The 23587-nt window shown below is 42.7% G+C and overlaps 1 protein-coding gene across 1 annotated transcript in view; it reads right to left on the bottom strand.

Moving 5' to 3' along the window:
• Nucleotides 1–21363, bottom strand: part of bicc1a (BicC family RNA binding protein 1a) — a 52589-nt gene extending 31226 nt beyond the window's left edge. Inside the window, exons 1-2 of the mRNA XM_076285686.1 lie at nucleotides 20967–21363; nucleotides 7217–7263 (exon numbers count right to left, since the gene is read on the bottom strand). Of these exons, the coding sequence (XP_076141801.1) occupies nucleotides 7217–7263; nucleotides 20967–21159 (240 nt within the window). The 5' untranslated portion in view covers nucleotides 21160–21363. The remainder of the gene's footprint in view (nucleotides 1–7216; nucleotides 7264–20966) is intronic.
• Nucleotides 21364–23587: the final 2224 nt, after the last annotated feature.

The following is a 23587-nucleotide window of genomic DNA, read 5'->3' on the forward strand; positions in this document are numbered from 1 at the left end:
TAAGTTTCACTGGTAGTATCTCTGGTTATGCATGAAGCGGACAGCATGTGCCATGGCTTGCACACGCCTCCAGCAGTCCCAAGCCCCTGCAATAGGGGTCTGTGTGTAGAGGGGCTCTGTGGGGCGTTTCAGAGGTCTGTAGAGGAATTCTGCTGCGTTCTCGTGGGAGACATGTGTCCCATAATCAGATCAGTCTGAGCCATGTGGATCTCCTCAGCCTCCTCGAATAACCTGCCCGCCTGTTTCCCTGACCACAGCACTCATTCACATGCAAACATGGGTCTCGGTGGCACAGGACCACAGGAAGTCTTCTCTCTCTCTCTCTCTCTCTCTCTCTACACACATACTGTAGGCATGCACACGCCCACAGAGACACACGCTCACGTGTTCCGACACTTATGGCCAGAAACACACACACCAGCAACACTCACTGCACTCAACACGCACAGACCCACACACAAATGACTCAAATTCCCCCTGACAAGCACACTCTCACTCTCACACACACACACACACACACACATACACAGGTGACAAAGATATGCAGCATTAGAGACAGGCTTGTTCTGGAAAAAGTGTCTAAATGGCTGCCGTGAGCAGGGGGCTGATCCCATTCCCAGTCATTGGCAAAGGACTCCGCTGTTGGCACGGTCACTCCCCCCAACACACCGTCCACAGCAGCCGCCTGCCTGGTCACGGCCTCAGATCATGCATATCCCACTTAAACGATAGCAGATGGAGAGAGTGAGAGAGAGGGGGGGGGTGGGAGAAGGCAGACAGTTAGAGAGAAACAGGAAAAAGAACGACAGAATCGAAAGAATGCAAGGCAAGAAGAGAGAGAGAAAAAGATGGAGAGAGAGAGGTGAGAGAAGAGGGAGAAAAGGAAAGAAAGGAAGAAAGAAAGAAAGGACGATGGAGAGATTGCACAGCGGCAGCAGGTATGTACGCAAACAGGCCTTGCGCTCCTTCCGAAACATGGAGGCAATCCATCAGCGATTTCCTAAAGCACAGTGATCTGATCACAGGTGTAGCATTTAACTCTGACTAACTCTCTCTGTCAACACTTCAGCATCAGAGGCGTTCTCCAGCACACTGCTGGTAGCATATGCACACACAGCAGCCAAGACAGGCTTCAGATGCAGCAGGCTGCTAAGGCTCCTCTTAATGAAAGATGGCGTCTCATTGGGTGAAAGAGCCTACCACCTGTGCACATATATACACACACACACACACACACAGACTCTTTTGTGCTCTCGCTCTCGTTCTCTCTCTCTCTCTCTCTCTCTCTTTCACACACACACACACACACACGCACAAACACACACACAGCTGGGAGTGCTTTGACATTCATCCTATGAGACTGGAGACTGGAGTGCCTGCTGATGGTCCAGTGGAACATAAGTCTTGCTCACCAAATTTCTTAATCTCTAAATCATGGTTTCATTCTATTCTCTCCCTCCCCTCTCGCTCTTTCTCTCTCTCTCTGCCACACACACATGTACACACAAGCACACTTTGCTGGACTGCTTTCCTGTCTGTCATCCTGTTATTAAAATGCATACTCATTCAAGCACTGTTTTGAATATGTTTAGGCCAGAAGATAGTTCTCCCCGGACTTTTCAACACTCATTTTTCTCCTTGTTTTCAGCTTTTCCATATTCCACCAAAATAAAACCACAAAACTTCACAACAAGCCAGAACGTTGTGTGTGTGTGTGTCACATACCTAGATATATACACATAAAAAGGGGGGGGGGGGTAGATCTAGCTAAATTGTGTATCCTTTCTAAGGCTGAACAGCTGCTTTATCCATAACTTGCTAAATTGTCCCTTTTTCAATACACCACCAAACACCAGCTCATTAACATTGCCTGACAAACCACAGATGGGTTAACCTTAGAGACGCCGCAAGAACCTCCCACGTGCTGACAAAACCAGACACACACGCGTGCACATGCACACTCACATGCGCAAAATTGCGCATACACACACACACACACACACACACACACACGAAAGATATGCTGCATGTATTAACTCCCCAGTGCTGCATGTTGGAGCGCACATTGCTGGAACATTTTGTTCTGGGTGTCATTAAAGAATTTATTTTTCCACTTTTCCGCACTTTTATCAGTCTCAGGGGCATAACTAGGAGTGGGAGTGTGTGTCTGTTTGTATTATTGTGTGTGTGTGAGAGGGAGGAGAGAGAGATTGTGTGTGTGTGAGAGGGAGGAGAGAGAGATTGTGTGTGTGTGTGTGTGTGTGTGTGTGTGTGTGTGAAGGCAGTTCTGTTTTTGGTCACCAGTACCTCATTCACAACAACAAAAATGCCCTTTCCCTAAAACCTGCAGTGTGTGTGAGTGTGTGTGTGTGTGTGTGTGTGTGTGTGTGTCCACATTATCTTTCAGGTGAGTTGAAGCACTTTCATGTCTTCGAGAGGAACAAGAGGAGGTGACAGAAAAAAAACAAGCTACAGTATAAGAGCAATCACCAGCAGAAGGGTCATTCATCCAACCATACTCTGCTGATATTTACACCTCTGTCCGTCACCCTTGACTTCACTTAAGTTATGCATGAGTCAGTAACCAAACAGCACAGTCCATCAATCCAACTCTTTCCATCTTCCCCCAGAATGTCCCCGTCAGGAAATGTCTAATTCTCAGGTGGCGGCACTCCAGCATCCAGCGGTGAGGAAATAATCAGAGTGGCACGTGAACTAACAGACACAATGCAACGCAGTCCAGGGAGTGCCCACCCTTTCGTCCAGGGGCTCAGACAATGGGAGCGTGGCCAGGTATAACAAGAACTCCATCAGTGTCATTCTCTCCGGTGCGGGCAGCGAGCGAGCGAGCCAGCAAGCTTTTGTTCTTCTAAGTCTGCATTCATGAACTTCTGTCTTCTCTTTCTCCCCACAGCTGCTGTTTTTGGCAGCCTGGGGCACATGCAAGCGATTTCTGTGGGACCACACACTGTTTTTTAAGAGTTTGTTGTTTATTTTTACTGAGGGGGCCAGCGAATACTTCTCCAATGGGTTTTTTTCGGGAAAATTGGGTTAGCTATATACGTTGAAGGCCGAAAAAAGCTCTGGGACACTCACCACTGTTACAGGTTAAGGTATACTGTACATCTCAGATTTAACTAACGCTAACATATACATCCCTACTTTGAAGGACCTAAATTCAGTGAGCACAAAAAGCACATACCCTGTTTGTGGATGTGCTTATGCGCGTGCATCTGTGTGATTATTTTAGTGTTTGTGATTACATACAGTGTGTGTGTGTGAGTAAGTGTGTGTGGATGATGATGATCTTAAGTGTGGAAAATGTAATGTTCTTAATGAATCACACATCACTTGAGAGAGCTATTTCTAATCAATAAATTGCAACAAACTTAATTAACACTTTTGAACAGTTTTTAAGCTAGATGGATAAGCTAGAGGCTTAAAAACTAAAGCCTGATTTCACTGTCCCCTTGATGCTGTTGATGTCATGATTAGAGCCTTCTAAACGTTCTATAACAACATTCAGATTTACACACATGGCTACATTCAATGACAACATTCTCTGTCCACCAGCTCTCTGCAGGCACCGGGAGGCATTCTTTAAACGTTTCTCACGCGGAAAAATAAAATTAATCCAAAGCAGAAAAGAGTCGAACAGCAAACTAATAGGCTAGTCGGAAATTCTTCTCTGATGATAAGCACACATAGTTCGGTAGCTTAATAGTTACCTTCATTTTTCTAGTTTTAAATTGTCTCGTGAATCTCAAAACTTGAAACTTCACCTCATATTAAAATCAATTAATTAGGCTATAGGCTATTAATGCATGAATACGTTTGGACCGCAAGTGAAATGATGGGATGTCTGTAATTCGCCAGATTGAGGCTATAGCCTAAAGATGAACCAAATCTCCACGGACCAGCTTCAGTGCCCATCCTGGCCTCTTGCTATCTGGGACGGGGCAAAATATACTAAATATGATTCAGTTAAATTTGATTATCAGAGTATCTGCCCCAGCTATTTCTCGCCCCAGGTGCTGCTACTGGTGTGTATGCATGCATACATACTGTATATCTGTGCTTGTCTGTGTCTATGTACAGTGCAACCGGAAAGTTTTCAGACCCTTTCAAGTTTTCCACATCTTGTTCTGTTTCATACTCATCTTAAAATGGATTAAATTCATTTTTTTTTTTATCAATCTACACACAATGCTCCAATACTCCAAGCAGTCTAAAGACGGATTGTCCAAGGCACTCCATCTTTAATCATATATTTTTCTACCAAAGAGCCCCTTCACAAACACTTCAAGCTACCAGAGGAATTACACCGCAGCCCTCCAAACTCGTTCCATTACTCCAATTTGTCAATTTATAAAAATAAAAGACTGAAATGTATAGTACTATTTACATAAGTATTCAGACCCCTTGTCACGCCACTTGCAATTATCAAACTGAGGTGCATTCTACTTCTATCAATGGTCCTTAAGATGCTTCTACAACTTGATTGGGTATGAAAACTTTCCAGTTGCACTGTATGTCTGTCTGTTTGTGTTTACAATCAGTGTGTACTGTACGTGGTGTGTGTGTGTGTATGTGTGTGTGTGTGTGTTCTGTTCTGTGTGTGTGTTATGTTCAGTGTATGTACGTGTGTGTGTGTGTGTGTGTGTGTGTGTTCTGTTCTGTGTGTGTGTTATGTTCAGTGTATGTACAACTACGTATGTCTGTGTATGGCTGTGTTTGTGTTCTGTTCTGTGTGTGTGTGTGTGTGTGTGTGTGTGTGTGTGTGTGTGTTATGTTCAGTGTGTGTTTGTGTGTGTGTTTATGTGTGTGTGTGTGAGAAAGAGAAACTGCAATAATCACCCCAGAAGCAAAAGGGATATGCTTCTCCCTTCCTGTGTTGACTCAGCTGAGGACCCTTTGAAGAGAGCAGGGAGGAAGAGAGAACGAGTGGGAGGACAGGAGGAGAGAGGAGGATGACAGAGAGGAAGAGGGGAGAGGGGAAGAGAAGGAGAAAACGGGGGAGAGAGGACAGAGCTGGGAGATAGATAGAAAGATGGATAGAGAGAGAGGGAGAGAGAGAGAGAGAGGGGGAGAGAAAGGGGGAGAGAGAGAGGGAGAGGGAGAGGGAGAGAGAGAGAGATGTCCAACTCGTCTGCCGCGGTGGACATCATGAGCCTCAGAGCTGGCTCAGACCTGATGTTGTTTCTCTCGTCATGGACGACAACTCCTCCAACATCCACAGACTCCCGTGCAAGAACACAGACAACACCAAACTCAACACCAAACTGCTGCACACTACCACAGAGTATTTGGAAATCATTATTGCGGAATCCATGACTCATGTAGACAGTCAATTATCTTAAGAGGACATATCTCTCTCCGTCTCTCTCTGTCTTTCCTTCTCTCCTTCTTCTCCTCTCCATCTCTTCCTCTCTCCATCCCTCTTTCTTTCCTTCTCCCCTCCATCTCTCCCTCCCTCTTTCTTCTCGTCCCCATCTCTCCGTCTGTGGGCTATCTGAATGGCACATGATATGGCTGCTGTGCTCTCCCACACCTGCTGAAGTGAAAAGGAGCTGGCAACACACGATCGCTTTGCAGACTTGTGTTCACCCGTGGCGCATTTTATATCCCGACTGCTTTTAAACTCCACCGACTTGTTTACTGGTGTGCAGCTGAGAGCTTGGCCACGTGCACCCGCACAGCACACACACACACACACACACACACAAACAATGTACACCACAGAGAGGCACTCTATCCAACCATCCAGTCTACCCAGTAGTGCCAGGATGCCAGAAACAGCAAGAGAGAGAAACAGAAGGAACTAAGAAAGATGGAGAAGGGTAAACAAGACACAAGAGTGTTTGTGTTGTTAGATGAAGACTGACAGATTAAAAAAAAAAACAGACAGGGAATTACACAGAGGAAGGAGAAAAGGAGAAGAGGAGAGAGGGAGAGAGTAGCAGGGAGGGGAGGGAGGTTGGTGACATCACTGGCCAGAGCGGAAGACACGCAGACAGTGAGTGAGACACTGGGAGCGCTGTTTGAAGAAGCACAGTGTTCTGGGATACACCCCCACATACTCTATGGAGCCCAAAACAAAGACATTATGGCCAGATCACTTCAGCCTGCGGTGCTGTGTGTTTGCCTCTGTATGAGTGTGTGTGTGTGTGTGTGTGAGAGGAAGAGTGTCTATCCGCCTGCCTGCTTCTCTCTCTGTGTGTGTGTGTGTGTGTGTGTGTGTGTGTGTGTCCACGATATCATATGCCATCATAAGCATGCCGACAGATTAAACTGTACTGTACATCTGTAAAACTTTAGGCAAATTCCATGTGTGTTTTCTATGTAGATCTCCTAGCTACTATGTCCACTCCCGTGCCAGCAACTGTGTCAACACTGTAGACTTCCATTTTGAATGATGGAACATCGGGCTGCTGGAAAAGTATCTAAAACAAGCAAGAAGGAGCCTACACACTCAGGGCACTTTAAAATGTGTCAAAAAGAAAGAGTCTTGTCCATACCCTCCGGGTGTTAGTCCACATGTTGTCAAACATCTCCAGTGTTCTGACATTTTATTTAGGTACTATGGGTATGAGTTATGCACATTCGTGCCATGTCCCCATAACAATCCTTCAATATTCCACCACCCCAGTCGCATTGCTGCCTTTCATGTAGGAGTTCATATAGCATTTCAGGACTAAGTGATGACAGTAAACTCCCAATGTCCAAATCATTAGAACTGAGCATGCATGCATGCATTCTCTCTTTCATACTTACTCACAGACAGACAGACAGACACAGACACAGACACAGACACACTTTATGTAAGGGGACTCTGCAAAGTTTAGACTATGGACAAACAGGTGTGGTTCCACAGAGCTAGATGTGCGTGTTCTGTATGGCATGCCGGTGCAGTGACCTAATTCCCATGTGAAATGTAAAAAGTAAATGTCTGCAGCACAGTACAGCACTGTTGTTTCTGCTCTAATTAGGCTCAGGGCTGGATACAGTCAAGCGGCCAACTAGGGTCCCATCTATTTAAGAAATCACACACACACACCAAAAATATTTAGTTATAGAGGTGGAAGTAAAGCTGAAATCAGAGAGTAAAACCATTTTAGGTATTCATTTTATAGTTTGTAACTAAATGATTATTCGATTAATTGTTGCAGCACTAACACTTACTCACACACACGCACACACACACGCACAAACTCACCTTCTGAAAGAAGTCTTCACCTCCATTGATCCTCCCTTCACTGGCAGCTGTTAAAAGATCGAGACACAGTCCACCATTATGAAAAGGTCATAAAAAAATGTGATTGCACACACACACCAGCTAAGCAACTGAGACTTCTTGATAAAGTTGTGATGACGTGGATAACAAGCCAGATATGAAGAAAAATGCACACAAATGTCCTACAAATTGCAATGTTGGCAAGGGTAAAGAAATAATGGAGATTAACCGATAACATTTTTTGACATCGAATCCTCCCCTGGAGCTTGATATCTCCTCACCTCTCTTCTTGAAAACATGAAAGTTGAGCTCTGATGTTTTCATCAGTGAGTATCAGCAATGTCAACACAGCATTCCTTATTTAAGAGGGAGGGAGGGAGTCTTAGCAAACGCATAAGAAGGCAGTACAGTCCCAATTCCTAGGCAGTGTGTTCCTTTTAACGGAACTGTCCATGTAAAGAATTACCAGAACATGGCACAGTGGGCATTTATGTTTGACTTTTTTGGTTGTACATGAAATGTGTGTGCTGAGCCTGTCAATCAGAGCACTGAAGCACTACACTGAGGGGTAGAGTGCATTTTGAAAGATATTAGTTTATATATTTTGCCAAATATCACTTTACGAGATCATCCATGTATAACCCCCAGCCCCTCCTGGGCTACACACACACACACACACACACACACACACACACATAATAAATGACCAAACGCCATTCCAAACGCTCAAACTTTCAGCCATCTGCTGAGAATGCCTGCCGACAATACCCTACTTTTACTGTGCGAGTGTTTACCTGGGCGGTTTGCCCAAACTCCTTTTAAACTGCATGAGCAACCCGAGACGTTATCGCACACACAGACATATATATATATATTGTTCATATACCTCAATAAATTCACTACAAGATAAGTGGTGAACTGTAACCGACCACCAACGTCCAGGGGAGAGAAACACAGGCGCTGAGGTATGTTTGTGTGAGAAGGCGGCGGCCATCATGGTTGTGCTGTGATTAGCACGCCGTGCGAGAGGTGTGAGTGTGTGACAGGCCCATTAAAAAAAGTCTGCGCTTGTTCCTCGGCTGCTGTGGATAAATCTCAGACAGACTGCCAAAGCCTGGAGGGCACTGCAGGCACTAAGCGGTCCCACGTGTTTGACGAGTGGGGAGGAATACACACACACACACACACACACACATGTACAGATGTCCATGGACTGCGTACACCATGTACAGGAAGGAATGTGCCTCATAAATTTAATAACTTTTATTCTCTGCTCCATGGTGGAGGAACAATAACATGGTAAAATGGGAAGTTTTAATGTGTGTGTGTGTGTGTGTGTGTGTGTGTGTGTGTGTGTGTGTGTGTGTGTGTGTAGTACTCCAGTCTTCATTCAATTGATTTGTCAAAAGGGATATTTTTTGTCACAACAGAAAAAATGAGAAGCTACCAGATGGGAGCGTCTAGCTATTGAACAGTGCAAAACTCACTTTGGGACATCTCAAAATGTCAGCCTTGGTGCCGACCATAGCTGGACCTTCCCATGTGCTGAGAAGCAACTGAGAGACCACATGATTTGGTCAGAAGAGGCAGTCAGGAAATCACAGGCTTCTGGTGAGACCTTTACATTTAACTGGGGTCAAGCCTGTTCCGCTTGTCAGTGTATAGGTCAAACTACAGTCAAGGATGATGAAACTGTTTGAAAAATGAGAAAACACTCAACACTGTTTTACACTCAGCTCAGCACAGCCACAGAGCTGCTAGTCGGAAATAAGAAGAGAGGACAATGATGAGTATATATAAGTATAAGTATGAGTATATATAAGTATAAGTATGAGTATGAGTATACAGCGGGGAAAATAAGTATTGAACACGTCAACATTTTTTTCAGTAAGTATACTTCCAATGAGGCTATTTGCATGAAATTTTCACCAGACATTAGTATTAACTCAGATAATCCACCCATATAAAAAAATCCAAACATTAAAGTCCATAGGTACAGTTATGTGCAATAAAGTGGAATGACACAGGAAAAAAGTATTGAACACGCCTGCTGAAATTTCTTAAATACTTTGTAGAAAAGCCTTTATTCGTAATGACAGCTTCAAGGCATTTCCTGTATGATGAAACTAATCAGTCACAGTATTCTGGTGTGAGTTTGGCCCATTCTTTTAAACAGATAGTCCTTTAATACTGAAGATTTCAGGGGTCCCTCTTGTGAATCCTGATATTTAGTTAACTTCCAAAACTGTTCAATTGGATTGAAGTCAGGGCCTTGATTTCCTTTCTCTGAAATCAATTGAGAGCTTCCTTTGCTAAATGGTTTGGATCATTGTCCTGCTGGAAGGTCTAGCCATGTCTCATCCTCATCTTCCTGGTGGATGTAAAGATTCTCCCAGAACAAAATGACTCCATTCATCATTCCTTCAACTGTATGAAGTCTGCTAGTACCATGAGATGAAAAACAGCCCACACCATGATGCCACCACCTCCAAACCTCCATGTTGGTAGGGTATTTTTAGGGTGATGCACAGTGCCATTTCTCCTCCAAATATGGTGTGTAGTATGACATCCGAAAAGTTACATTTTTAACCAGAATACATTCTTTCAGTATTTCATAGGATTGTTCAAATGTTGTGTAGCAAACTTTCAACGAGCTTTGACATGTTTTTCTTCAGCAATAGAGTCATGCGGGGTGAGGGTGCATAGAGGCAATGGCGGTGGAGTGCATTGCCTATGATTGTACCTGCTGCCTCCAAATCTTTTTGGAGTTTTCTCAGAGTGGTCCTTGGCTCTTGGGCTACTCTTCTGACTATCCTTCTGACTTCCTGGTCAGAAATCTTGCAAGGAGATCCTGTGCATGGCCAGTTGATGATGTAGTGATGTTCCTTCCACTTGCAAATAATGGCTCCAATACTGCTTGCTGGATGATTCTGAAGTTTTGAAGTGCATCTGTAACCAGTTCCATTAATATGTTTTGCAACAATAAGGTTGCAAAGATCTTGGGAGAGCTCTTTGCTTTTACCCATCATGAAATGTTTCTTGTGTGACACCTTTCTAAAAAAAAACCTTTTTATAGCTCACCAGTATTTACTAACCCAGCTTATATGAATTTGCACAGATAGGAGGGATAATTTCTCTAACTACTTATAGATTCCAGTTTGTTCCTTGCCATTCCTTGTGTTTGTGTACTGCTTTTTCTTAGCGTGTTCAATACTTTTTCCCTATGCCATTCCACTTTTTTACTCATAACACTACTTTTAGACATTAATGTTTGTATTTTTATATATGTGTGGATTACCTAAGTTAATACTAATGGCCGGTGAAAATTTCATGCGAATAGCCTCACTGGAAGTATACTTACTGAAAAAAATTTTGACGTGTTCAATACTTATTTTCCCCGCTGTATATAAGTATGAGTATGAGTATATATAAGTATAAGTATAAGTATGAGTATATATAAGTAGTATAAGTATAAGTATGAGTATATATAAGTATAAGTATAAGTATATATAAGTATAAGTATAAGTATATATAAGTATAAGTATAAGTATATATTATATATAAGTATAAGTATAAGTATATATAAGTATAAGTATAAGTATATATAAGTATAAGTATAAGTATATATAAGTATAAGTATAAGTATAAGTATATATAAGTATATGTATACATAAGTATAAGTATATATAAGTATAAGTATAAGTATATATAAGTATAAGTATAAGTATATATACTCTTTTGATCCTGTGAGGGAAATTTGGTCTCTGCATTTATCCCAATCCGTGAATTAGTGAAACACACTAAGCACACAGTGAACACATAGTGAGGTGAAGCACACACTAATCCCGGCGCAGTGAGCTGCCTGCAACAACAGCGGCGCTCGGGGAGCAGTGAGGGGTTAGGTGCCTTGCTCAAGGGCACTTCCCGTAGGTCACAGCGGCCTAACAATCCCTTCACGTGAGCCATGTGTGTAAGAAAGACTCTGAGCTCATGTGGTGAAAAGAGGGATTTAACTGTGGAGGTCAGAGCGGTTGACCCTGTTAGTAAAACCTACTGTTAGAGCTAAACATGGTGAAGCAGCTTTTAGCTGTTATGCGGCTCAGCTCTGGAACCAACTTTCAGATGACATCAAAAAGGCCCCAACTGTAGCCAGTTTTAAATCTAGACTTAAGATCAAACTGCTTTAATATGCTTTCTGCTTAATGCGCTGAGTTACAAATTCTGAATCCGCTTTGATAATCTGAATCTGCTTTGACTATATTGCCCTTCTGTGCTTTTATTTGTTATTATTGTTTGGTTTTGTTTATGTAAAGCACATTGAATGACCTCTGTGTATGAAATGCGCTATATAAATAAACTTGACTTGACTTGACCCTAACCAAAACAAATCCAAAATCCTAAATCACTGTGACTGTAAATCAACCCAAAGTCCGATATCGCCCATCCTGGTATGCGTGTGCCTGCCAAAGGACAGATTGGAAACAGAGTCAGCAATCAAACACAAGTTCCGGACCGAATATGGCGGCAATATGCTGCATTAAAATCTGAATCAATATACTCAGCAAAAAATCATTTTTTACAGTGACCTTGGTTTGTATAAACCTACAGAACGCTCATGCTTTCATTTCACTTTATTTCAACTGTTAGATGCAACTTGGCAACAACTTACACTCAGGAACGTAAAGAAAGGGATCGCTTGCATGCACATCCATATCCTAATAATCAACTACCGCATGATGCAGTAAACACAACAATCACAGCCTTCATTAAGTGAGATGGCAAGTTTTCACAAACTATTTTGACATACCCTACAAGCCAATAGTAAACCCATGGTGCTTGAGGATAGTAATCATTATGGCGGTGTGCTAGCCAGGATGGCAAGCTTTCTACATGAATACTGTGGCGTTACTAAGCAGTATATTTGGCTCTCTGCTGTGGACTCCTAACACCAGTTCTCAGCAAAGAGCCACTGGCTGGCTGCTGTTTGACTCTTCAGATTAGAGGTCCCCAGGAGACAAGCTCCAGCTAAAACAGCAGCCAATGGCGCTGGCATAAGCCAGTAGGCTATCCCTGAAGTGCTCTTTCAATATCCTGTTGAGTTAATGATGCAAACAGCTCAGACTGTAAGTACTGGACTATACTGGCCTAGTCATGCGGCCACTCATATGTATGTTGTTTGCTGCAGGAAGTCTTCCTGACACATAGGAAAGAATCTCAAGCTGCAATGTGCATGTCTGTTGCTCCTGCTGTGAACAGAGAGGTAACTGACTTGTTCTGTCAGCATACATTTACATGATAACCATCAGAAGGTAACTAAAGCCCAATGGATTTGGCAGTCAGTGCTTGAAGAAGTTTTATTGTGTATGCGTTGCACACTAAAGAATACAAGGTCACATAATCTCTGGAATGTTCCAGGTAAGATTTAGCCATTCATCTCATGATTTGTCCATTAAAAAAGAAGTAGACACTGTTCCAAATCATCACAGGAAAGGTGCAACCCGTGGAGAGTGGGTTAGATCAGGACAGTGCACTTCCAATCTCAGCTCCAGAGAGAAAGAAATGTTAGACACGCCAGTATTGAGAAACTCCTAGAGAACACACATGTTGCAATTGGTAAAAAAATTTGAAAAAAATCTGAAAAATTTTTGATTTCCTTGCAGACACCAGTTTAACTGATACTTTTAAGATTTACCACTGGATGTTAGAAATGATTAATGTCAGTTTAATATTTTATTGCTTACATGAATTCAGAAGTGCACTTTACAACCAAAAAATAAGATGTCAGGGAGGATAATAGTTACACACTAACTTGTGAAGAATGTGAAAAACATTTAAACTGACAAAAATATATGCTACATGGAAAAGCATGTACGTAAAAAAACACATAGGAATCATAAAGACAGTCATATATTTTTTTAAATCTATGTTACTGCATATGAAAGGGGATTGTTGTCATAAAATTAGGGATCCTTCCATATCCAGTAACATACTGTATATAACATATGACCTACCTTTATGTCAATAGGATATAGAAATGAGCATTATATGAATCTTACAGTCCTTTTCCATATGGAATAGTATAACGACTAGGACTAGCATAACAATAACAAATGCTGGAAAACCATGGAATGAGTTTGGAGGGCTGCGGCGTAATACTCTTGGTAATTTAAAGTATTTGTAAAGGTGCTCTTTGGTAGAAAAAATATATGTAAAAGTATGGATTGTCCAAGGCACTCTTCAAAAAAAGATGCTTTAATAGATAGGCTTAATCATCGTTGATCATGCTAAAATTGCCAACATGTTTCGGCCTTGGCTAGGCCTTCATCAGGGCAAAATCCATTACAGGCAAGGTGTTCAGACAGGTAAGATAAATCAGCTGCTGTTCGACTAACACCAGCTGACGTGGGCGGAGTTAGATAATTAGCCTACAATCATGGCTAGACCTTAACACTTTATCACATATACATAGAAGCAGACACTGGGTGGGGTCCATATAAATTCATCAACATAGTAATGTAATAAAAATAGATAAATAATCACAAAAACATGGCTCATCGCATCTACAAGAAAGCCAACATTTCAATAGAGTCATTCAATCCCAGGGCTGTCATAGCATTCAGTTTGTATATCCAACGACTTTCTTTTTGGTTTAATATTTTTTGTCTATCCCCTCTCCTAGACGTAAAAGGCACATGATCAATTCCTATGGCAGTAAATACAATGGTTTTATCTTTATGCGTCTCTTTGAAGTGTTTTGTCATTGCATAGTCACAATTTCCTGTTTTTGCGGCATATCTGTGCTCAGCTAAGCGGTCCTGTAGCCGTCTTTTTGTGCGCCCCACATAGAAAGCGTCGCATAGAGAACATTGTAAAATATAAACGACAAATGTGGTTAGTAACAAATGTGTGTAGTGTTACCGGGTGGGTGAACCCTTTAGACTTAAGATACCAAATGACAAATTTTGCAATGCCCACAATTAAATGTACCGGATTTCTCCTTAGCTGGCAAGTAACTGCGCACCAGTCTATCACCCAATGAAGGTGCTCTTCTGAAGGAGAAAATAGGGGGCTCATCGAATATATTATTCAACGAGTCATCACATTTTAGGAGATTCAAATTCTTTTTAATTACATTGTGTATGGAATATGCGTCTGTGCTGTAGCGCGTCGAGAAGAAAACCCTATCATTTTTATCAGAAGTAGGCCTCCTAAGGAGCAGAGAGTTTCGTTTAATCGAGCTGGCCCTCTCCAGGGCTGTGTCTAAAGCTTTAGAGGAGTAGCCCCTTTGTCTGAAGCGACTGTACATTTCTACACTCTTCCTGTCAAAATCATGTGCATTATCACAGATGCTGGAAAACCAATTGGAATAATTACCAGTAAGTGTAAAGTGTAGAGAGAAGGATTATCAGTCACACAACAGCAGCACTGCACACACAAACTTAAGAGTAGCGGTACTGTACTCAGGAGAAGTTAGTTACGCAGAAGATGTATTTCACAGGCTCCCCCAAACGCTCCTGTGGGCATCCTCTTACCCCTGTCCAGCAGCCAGGGGGTTCCAGCAACGCCAGATCCTGCTGCACTGACCTCATTTCTCGCTCCCACTCTCGGTGAGAGAGCTTCGGCATTCTGGCAACTCTGGCCAGATCTTTGGGAAAAGTTGTCTAAGCCAGCTTTGCGGGGAGAAAAGACAGACAGCTGCAGACATTAAGAAGCCGACAGGACTGGAGCCTTATGTATATATACCAATCTGACGTGTTATCGCCTTCCTTCAATGGCTTTCCCTTTCTTTTTTTCCCCTTTCTCTCTCTCTCTTTCTTTTTCTCTCCATCTCGCCTTTAACCACTCATAATCACAGTTCATTACTGACACAGACGCAGAGGCTGCACTCTCACACAGTAATCAAATCAAACACACATTTGCGATCTGAGCCACTGGGTCGTCCACTGTGTTGAGTCTGTAGCATTAATGTGGCAGTCATCTGAAGAAGCCTAATGTACTTGCTTGGTCCAGGGCCAGTGTGAACTCACAACCCTGTCGCAGCAGACACAGATCAGACTGAATATACTACTCTGTTCTCTTGTAAAAACGGGATTGACTCAAATATACCTTTCTTCATTTTAAGGGTAAAAGGTCAACTACAAACATCTAAGACAACTTGAAGACAAAAACATATAACAACCTCACAAGCAGTCCAGGAGGGTATTCCAAGTACATGGTTTAGTGACAAACCTGGGTAAGTTAACTCAGAGTAAGTGGTAAACCTCCTAATAGAAGAGCTGTATGGCTTCATTTGCCTAACAAACAATGCCATAGGGCTCTTGTTGTAGGAGGTTTACCACTTACTCGGAGTTAACTTACCCAGGTTTATAACTAAACCACATACTTGGAATACCCCCCTGGTGCCTTCATTTATGACACAAGAGATAACACCCACACCCACACACACACTGGAAACCATTAATCAGGCTTTATCTTAGCTTTAGTGGTTCATAAAATGTCCCTAGGTGCAGACACACAACAGGTGTGCACTAAATTCATTACTGAAAGATCTTATTTTTACAATACACACACTCACTCACTCTCTATATATATACACAATACAATACACACACACACACACACACACACACACACACACACACACACACACACACACACACACACACACACACACACACACACACACACACACACACACACACACACACACACACACACACACACACACACACACACACACACACACACACACACACACACACACAGAGGGAAGCCTGCATGAGAGAAAAAGGTTCTATTCTTTTCCTCTGCACAACAGGCATGTTACATTAAGACATCTAAAACCACTGACGTTGAAACCTGGATAGAATTTCCCCTTTGGTTCACACTGCACCAGATAATGGGCCCACTCCAGACACCGAGTCACTGCTAACATCCGCGACTCTCAAACACAAACATCCTGTGCGGACAAGAAAGACTCGTTCCCTTCCCAGATCTTCCATCAGAACGTCCCATCATCACACAGGAGTGGAAGTCCTGCTTGGCTGATGGGAAATGGGCTTTAATTGGATTACGCTTGTTAATAACACCCCCCCCCCCACACACACACACACACACACACACACACACACCACTCTCTCTCGTCATGAAATCCAAACCAAAACAAGCACAGTGAGGGTTTGTGTGCTTTGGTTTTTGCTTCCAGTCGTACTATGTGCCTTCATATTCCTGTGAAAACACCTAGGGCCTCGATACAAGGTCACTGATATCAGGGTAGCACGCAGCTTGCATGGAAAAAAACAAGTGGCATTACTATATGCATGACATGGTAAATTAAGAAAACATGCAGCTGAATCTATGGTGCAAGTTAACAACAAAACACACTCTACAATTAAAAAGCTAAAGCATGTGAAAAGAAATGGATAAAGCGAGGGAGAAACCTCTAAAAATGAGCATGCATGGGCAGTGTGTATATACAGTGAGTATAGCCTATACACACACTTACTCAGAAACAAAACATAGAAATGGCAAACCGCAAAACCAGCCAAAATGTAAATGTGCACTTTGAGAGGGGTACCAAGACAGCGTATAAAAATAAACTCGGGGTATAATAACAGGTATTCATTTCTCCACTTTACAACCAGAAGTGGGTCAAGCACTTCTGTAAACCCCCAACATATGTGTGCCTGTGCAATTACACACACACACAAGCTTTCAAACAGCCAATCCATCTTTCTCCTACCCCCCCCCCCCCAGTCTCATAAGGACCAGGGTTCCCTTCATCTCTCTTCCTCCATTCTCTCACACACACACACACACACACACACACACACATAGGAGAAAGCCTGTTGGTACTCTCGACCCAGAGGAATGTGTGGTGTAAGCAGCTAAGTGTGTGGCAAGCTCTCTCTTTCCTCTCTCTCTCTTCCCTCTCTCTCTCTCTTCCCTCTCTCTCTCCCTTTTTCTGTTTCCTTCCTCTGAGCTGTTGGCTCCCCTGAGCCAGAGGTGCCACACAGCATAGCGTCATACGGCAGACAAGACATCCCCACAATGACAGAACAGATGTCTCCTCCTTGTGCTAACTTTTCTTTGCACCAGCCTCCTCTACACAGTCTCACTTAAACACACATACAGTACATACACAGATATTTTGAACATTTCAAGAATTTATTGGTGAAGACATTCTACACAGTTCCTCCATTTAAGAAAAAAAACTGGCATCCTTATTTGGCTTGCCTAACACAGCATCGGCGAATCCTGCCGTTGAATTAAAATATATAATCACCCTGATGGTTTGACGTTGACAAAAACACTAAATAAGTCTATATGATATATTTCTCTTCCTCATGCACATACACAGAAACACTTCCACATCTGTGTTTCTATAGCAACAATCCATAAGAGTGTGTGAATGAGGGTAATCTGCCAGACATTGGGCCATTTTCCTGGGAAACACAATGAATCTTTCAGTAATGGTAACCGTTACTGTCTGTAAGGACTAAATGTAAACACAACTTCATCCTTTATCACTATAACAGCTTTGAAGTGCTGGCATGTTGCCTCAGTCTAAGCAGATCACAGGACCCCTGTTCCTTACTGGTCATCTGACTGGCATCCACTTAGAGCTCCATCTTGTTCAGATATTGTCCAGGAGTGTGGGACTATGGGGTATGCTGCAGAAATGATGGCTATTTTTACAGAAATAAATTCAAAACAGCACTCTAGTCTACTGATCTGTATACAAATGAAACATTTAGTGATGGACATTAATCTAATGTTTTGTACGTCTAATAGGCAACATATCATAGGGTCTCTTCACTTAGCACAAACTTCACTGATGTTTAATACAACCAAAAGGAATTCTGTCACCACCAGTATATGCTACTAGCCTGGAAAATCCAGACCCTGGTAATCTAGAAAGATTAAGGGTCTGGCCACGAACAATGTAATGGCCCAACTCGAGGGGCGGCAACCAGCATGCATTTAAAAATATCACTGCACGCAATTGGATAACACTAGACCATGTGTAGGCTAACTGTCCTCCAACGTTGCAGCGCTGTCTTCATCAGTTTAGCTGGTTCCCCGGGATATCGGGGTAAAAGTAACGTGCATCATTGCTCATTGCCAGAGTGTCTCGCAGAGACAATTCCATTGTGCTCTCGCGAGAACTCTGGATTTCCAGGGTAATATGCTATGGATTTGAGTCAGCAAAAATAGTTGTCTGCTCTTCAGTTGACCTTTTAATGATTTCATTACATTCTGTGTGTGTGGGTGTATGTGTATTTAAGAGAGTGTGTGTACGTGAATATGAGTAAATCAGACACAGAAAGACTTTTGAAAGCTGATGAAGCTCTGACTAACTGAATCAGCTCAGACCCACACAATTCCGCCAGGAAAGCAAGTGGAGAAACAGCTGTAGCCAACACAAAAAAATGACTCCTAATCGAAAACACCCAAGAATGTAGCTGTAATAGTAGCGATGGCAATCAGAACTGGTGATAAATTCCTGATGTTTTTATTATGTTGAATTTTTAAACTTGGCTTTTTATTGCAAGAACAGTTTTACTTTATATGTAAGGTTCAGGCCACAGACAGACCTGTTATCATTGGACAAGATCAGTGACCTTAACTTAATACCACATCTTGTGTCCGTCCCATCACAAGCTTCCAGGACAGGAAGAAGAGGCCAGATGTGCCCGTCACGTACAATAAAACTCAGAGTTATATAAATACACACACAAACACACAGAGAGAGAGAGAAACACACACAAATACACAGAGAGAGAAAGAGAGAGAGAGAGAGAAAGAGAGAAACACATACACACACAAACACACACACACACAAAAGATCCATTATCAGCCTCTGCTGAACTAGTCCACCCACAAATGCACCAATCCATGTCAACAGCAGCTTTTGAGCCAATCAAAACAAATCCAGATGTTAGACTGCCTGGCAAACCATAGGCAACTACAGGGAGCTGAGGTGCTAAGCAGCTGATATATACCTACAGTAATGAGAGAGGGGAGAAAGCAACCTCCACAAAACTCCTCCGCCGCCTGGCACCCTGTGCACTGATCATAAAGATCTGCTCGCTCATGCTGGGACTCAGTGTTGGTGCGGTTTCAAGGTTCACTGGCAACAGTCACTCATCCCCATTTGCATCCCATTTGGCAGTGGGGAGAAAGGGGCAAACAAGCCCACTAACCAGTAGCATGTCCGTCTAACCATCTTACCGTTCAGCCACCACAAACAACAATGTGATGGAGAGTTTACCCATGGCCAAAAATGGGCTATAGTTGTCATTATACTAAGGACCAAAACACGTGCACACACACACAGACACACAGACACAGTGACGTGGCAAACACGGCCTGGAAGATGGCCTTTGCTTGTGTGGTTTTCCAGGAAAAGGCGACGATTACATGCAGCTTTGAGGAATGTTCAGCACTGAGAAGGCTGACTGAAAACCCCAGGGGATACTTATCTATGACCAATTCCACATACTTAAAAGACCACCAATGGAACGCTCACACCAGCTGTACCAACCAATAGGCTATTAATTCAGTGTAAAGGATACTCCATTATTCCCTCAATTTGAACATTTTCACCTGAATCACAGAATCTACAGTAACAACCATGGCTGATTTCTAGCAGGTCTGTGGAGGTCTCAAGCTGTTTTTTATACCACAACTGAAAGGTTCATTTAAATTTAAAATGTTATAATTCTTGTCTTTTGCACATAAGGTTAAAAACTATACATACTTCAATTGACAGACCCATAATAACCATAACCTCAAGGATGATTTAGCATGTATTCAAATCTCTCTATTGACATTTTCCACAGACTTTTCACATGACAAGTCAGTGGTATGATGGGCCCCTATTATTCTTCACATCTTGGTTGTGTCTGTTTGAATACGAGTGAACCAGTGAATAAGAGTGAATAAAAGTTATTTTAACAGACTAAAGTCAAAACAAGAACTGTGTTAGAAGGTATGAGATGATCTCTTTAAAAAAAAAAAATCTGTCTAATTACAGGAACTTCAGGATTCAGGTAAAACGGGGCTCAATCGTGACCTCTGCCGATCAAGCTGTGCTACTTCATCTATCCGTGGAAAAACTATAGCTACCATGACATGCCAGGCACAATTACATGTCCCATGAAGACTACACAGTGCTAAGAAATGGCTGAAACACTGGTTATCTCATTGGCTTGTTAGTCTTGACAACTGGCAAGTGTATCAATATCCTAGCCTAAAACAAAACATGGACACAGCCCAACTGATAAACACATTGTAACATATACAGCACTGCTACTTCTTACTGCCAACATAGTAGCCTAACATTTTGTCGCTTTAAAAAGTAACATTTAGGCTACATTTCAAATTAGCCGATGTCAATATGTGGTCATGTGACAGTTTCAGAATACATTTGGGGGAAATTGTCATGAGGCAATCTGAAATGCTGTAGCCTGTAAGGTCATTATTGGCATGGCGCAGAGTCTAAGTGGCAACAAGTTTAGGCTATAGCCTGTGTGACTTGATACAAAAAAATATACATATATTCTTAAATGTTGTATTGTAGAAACAACGTGTTTCATCCAGGAGCCACATCATCAGGACTTTCTGTTAGACTACTTGAAGGAACGACTCCAGACAAAGGAAAACGGTCAAATGCCAATATCTCCAATTAATAATTGTAGGTTATTTACTGATGAAAGCTAAGAGTTACCTAGAAGCATGATCTCAAGTTTCTTGCGGTCCACACGGAACCTCTCCTCGGTCCACTCCGGGTCTGGCGGGGAAAGTGGCCCACTTGAGTCATCCTCCGAGAGGGGTAAGGGTGAGTCTGTACTCCGCTCACTGTTGGAACCAGGATCCGAGTGCTGCAAGTATCCGCTCAAAGTGTCGCACTGAGCGGCCATGGCGCGTGCAACCAATTCCTGCGGCCACGGTGTTCCAAACTGATATCGCTGATAAATCCCAAATTTTAGCCGCGCAGAAGTACTTTACTCATTTCCCCAGAAAACCAATTCGCGAATCATGATAAAATGCCGAGGGGTTGTTTACCGTTTCCTGGTGCAGCCCACGGTCTTCACAATCATGTGCCGACTTAAATCAACCTCCTGTCCTTTACGCTGCTCTATACCAAACCCAGAAACTGGCGGACTCAAGTTTTTACGTGTCAAGTTAACTACCTCTCTCTCCCTCTCTCCTCCCTTCCAGCTCTATATCCAATCCAGTGTCTAAGTTTTCAGACCGATGACTGAGAAACTAAGAAAAAATGCCATGTCCTTGTAAAACTTAAAACATGGGAAACCAATTGGTTTAAGCCTAATGTTACTTTTGTTTTCTTTTGGCAGAACACGCCAGGAGTGAGTGAAACAAGTCCCTCTGCCTATCCATTTCCAAGTCTTAATTTGGCAACTGGGCCCATAAAGGCCTACATTTTTGGAAGTAAGTTTTAAAATCTACATAGCCACTATTTTAACCCTTGTAAGTTCGAGTCTATGGGACCTGTTTTCAATGTTTGCTAAAAGAAACGTTATTCTATTTGTTATTCTTCAAACTCACTCATTGGCCTTATTTTCAATGACTGCACACAGTAGGCCTACATTCCCCCTACACATAACTATTAGGCTACATATGTGGTATTCGGACCTACTGGATCTGAGTGTAATAATTGTACCTTAACTGTGTCCTCCTCAGATCTGGGCCAGCTCTGTGTGTGTGTGTGTGTGTGTGTGTGTGTGTGTGTGTGTGTGTGTGTATTTCCACACAAAGTTACAAAATCGAGACAGAATTCCACAAAATGAAATGTTTTTATTTAAGCACAGAGGATGGGGAACAAATTAAGAGAAACTTAGACTGGAAGGGAATAGCTGTAACCCAAGACTAAGAAAATATTAATTTATTATTAAAATGTACAACTTTATAGGGTGGGAAGGTAACAAAAACATGAGACAAGACAATATTAGATAGGAGGAAGGGGGCTTACCATACAGTAGGGAGGCAGGCTATCCTGAAGAGAGGGATGTCAGGATCACACGTGGATATAGGAGACAGCAACCACCGCAACCCACACAGGTGAACAGTACTGGAAACACACACAGTGAACCCACACATGCACTACAAACTAAAGACTCCCACCAACACCAGGTGACCAGCCTTCCGTGCAGCATCCCCTACTCCTGCAAAACAAACCACAACAGACAACGAAAAGTATAGACAACAACCAAGTATCACACCAGTAGGCCCGGATGATACAGGCTGACCCTTATAGAGCCGACTGACTTTCCTGTTACCACAATGAATACAAATAGAGACTAAATCAAAGACATACAAGACATTCACATAATAAGGGAGTGGATGGCCATCCATACGACAAATTCAAATAGACAACAGACATACACAACTGCTCTGAGAAGCCCAGCATCAATAATAGGCCTACTAGGCTGTAGCATTACACAGCGGGCAGGCCTAACTATGCCTGCATATGTGCCTACTTCAAGCTTCCCAAAATAATGCAAAAGAAATGACATGAAGACAACAGAACATGAAAAAAAAAAGACTTACACTATTAACCAAATAAATCACAAGATACAATGACAATAGACGCATAAATAAATGACGAAAGACAAACAGAGGCAAAACAGCAGCAAGCAAAGGATGGTGACCCTGACGATAAACATCATACAACCACAGTGAAGGGTTAGACGACACACTGTAGCTCCAAAGTGTTTGGAGGGGACGGCCACAAACAATGCGAGGTAGACATTTGTCAGCCCACAGGAGGGTCTGCTGTTACAATGATCAGGACACAACTCAGGGGCACAAAGCCCTTAAACGCAAACAGCCACAACACAAACTAGACGCCACGCCAGACAATCAATATTGAGCCTTCCAGCATGTGAGAGAATCTCAAAACCGGCTGCCACCCGGAAGACCACCACACAGACCGGAACAGCCTTCCCGAGACTGCGCTGAGAGCCAAACAAACCAGCCTCACCTATGCTGCATCCCTAACCCACGTGCAAGTCAACTTATGAAGGAACCAACCAGCTGTATCCACTGATTTACTAATGAACGGCCTTAAAGGCACAGGTGCGCTATTCTAACCTACATTTCCAGTATAACACACTTCCGGTGCCATGCGTCTTATGTCGCTCAAAGATCTAACCCCTACTGCTTTATGACACACTAATGGACTGATGCCTGAATTGGCCCACCTGGGCTGTGATTGGTCGAAATGTAGATCCAGAGCAGAAATCCTCAGTCATCACCTTTGACTGAATTAGCAAGATTTGGCTAAATGTGATGCTATTTCACTCATGATTTGTCCAGTAAAATGCA

This window comes from Alosa pseudoharengus, unplaced genomic scaffold (assembly GCF_046254945.1).
Source record: "Alosa pseudoharengus isolate Yale_2024_CS ecotype anadromous, Long Island Sound unplaced genomic scaffold, YU_APseudo_1.1 YU_APseudo_1.1_scf_15, whole genome shotgun sequence".
Taxonomy (NCBI): Eukaryota; Metazoa; Chordata; class Actinopteri; order Clupeiformes; family Clupeidae; genus Alosa; species Alosa pseudoharengus.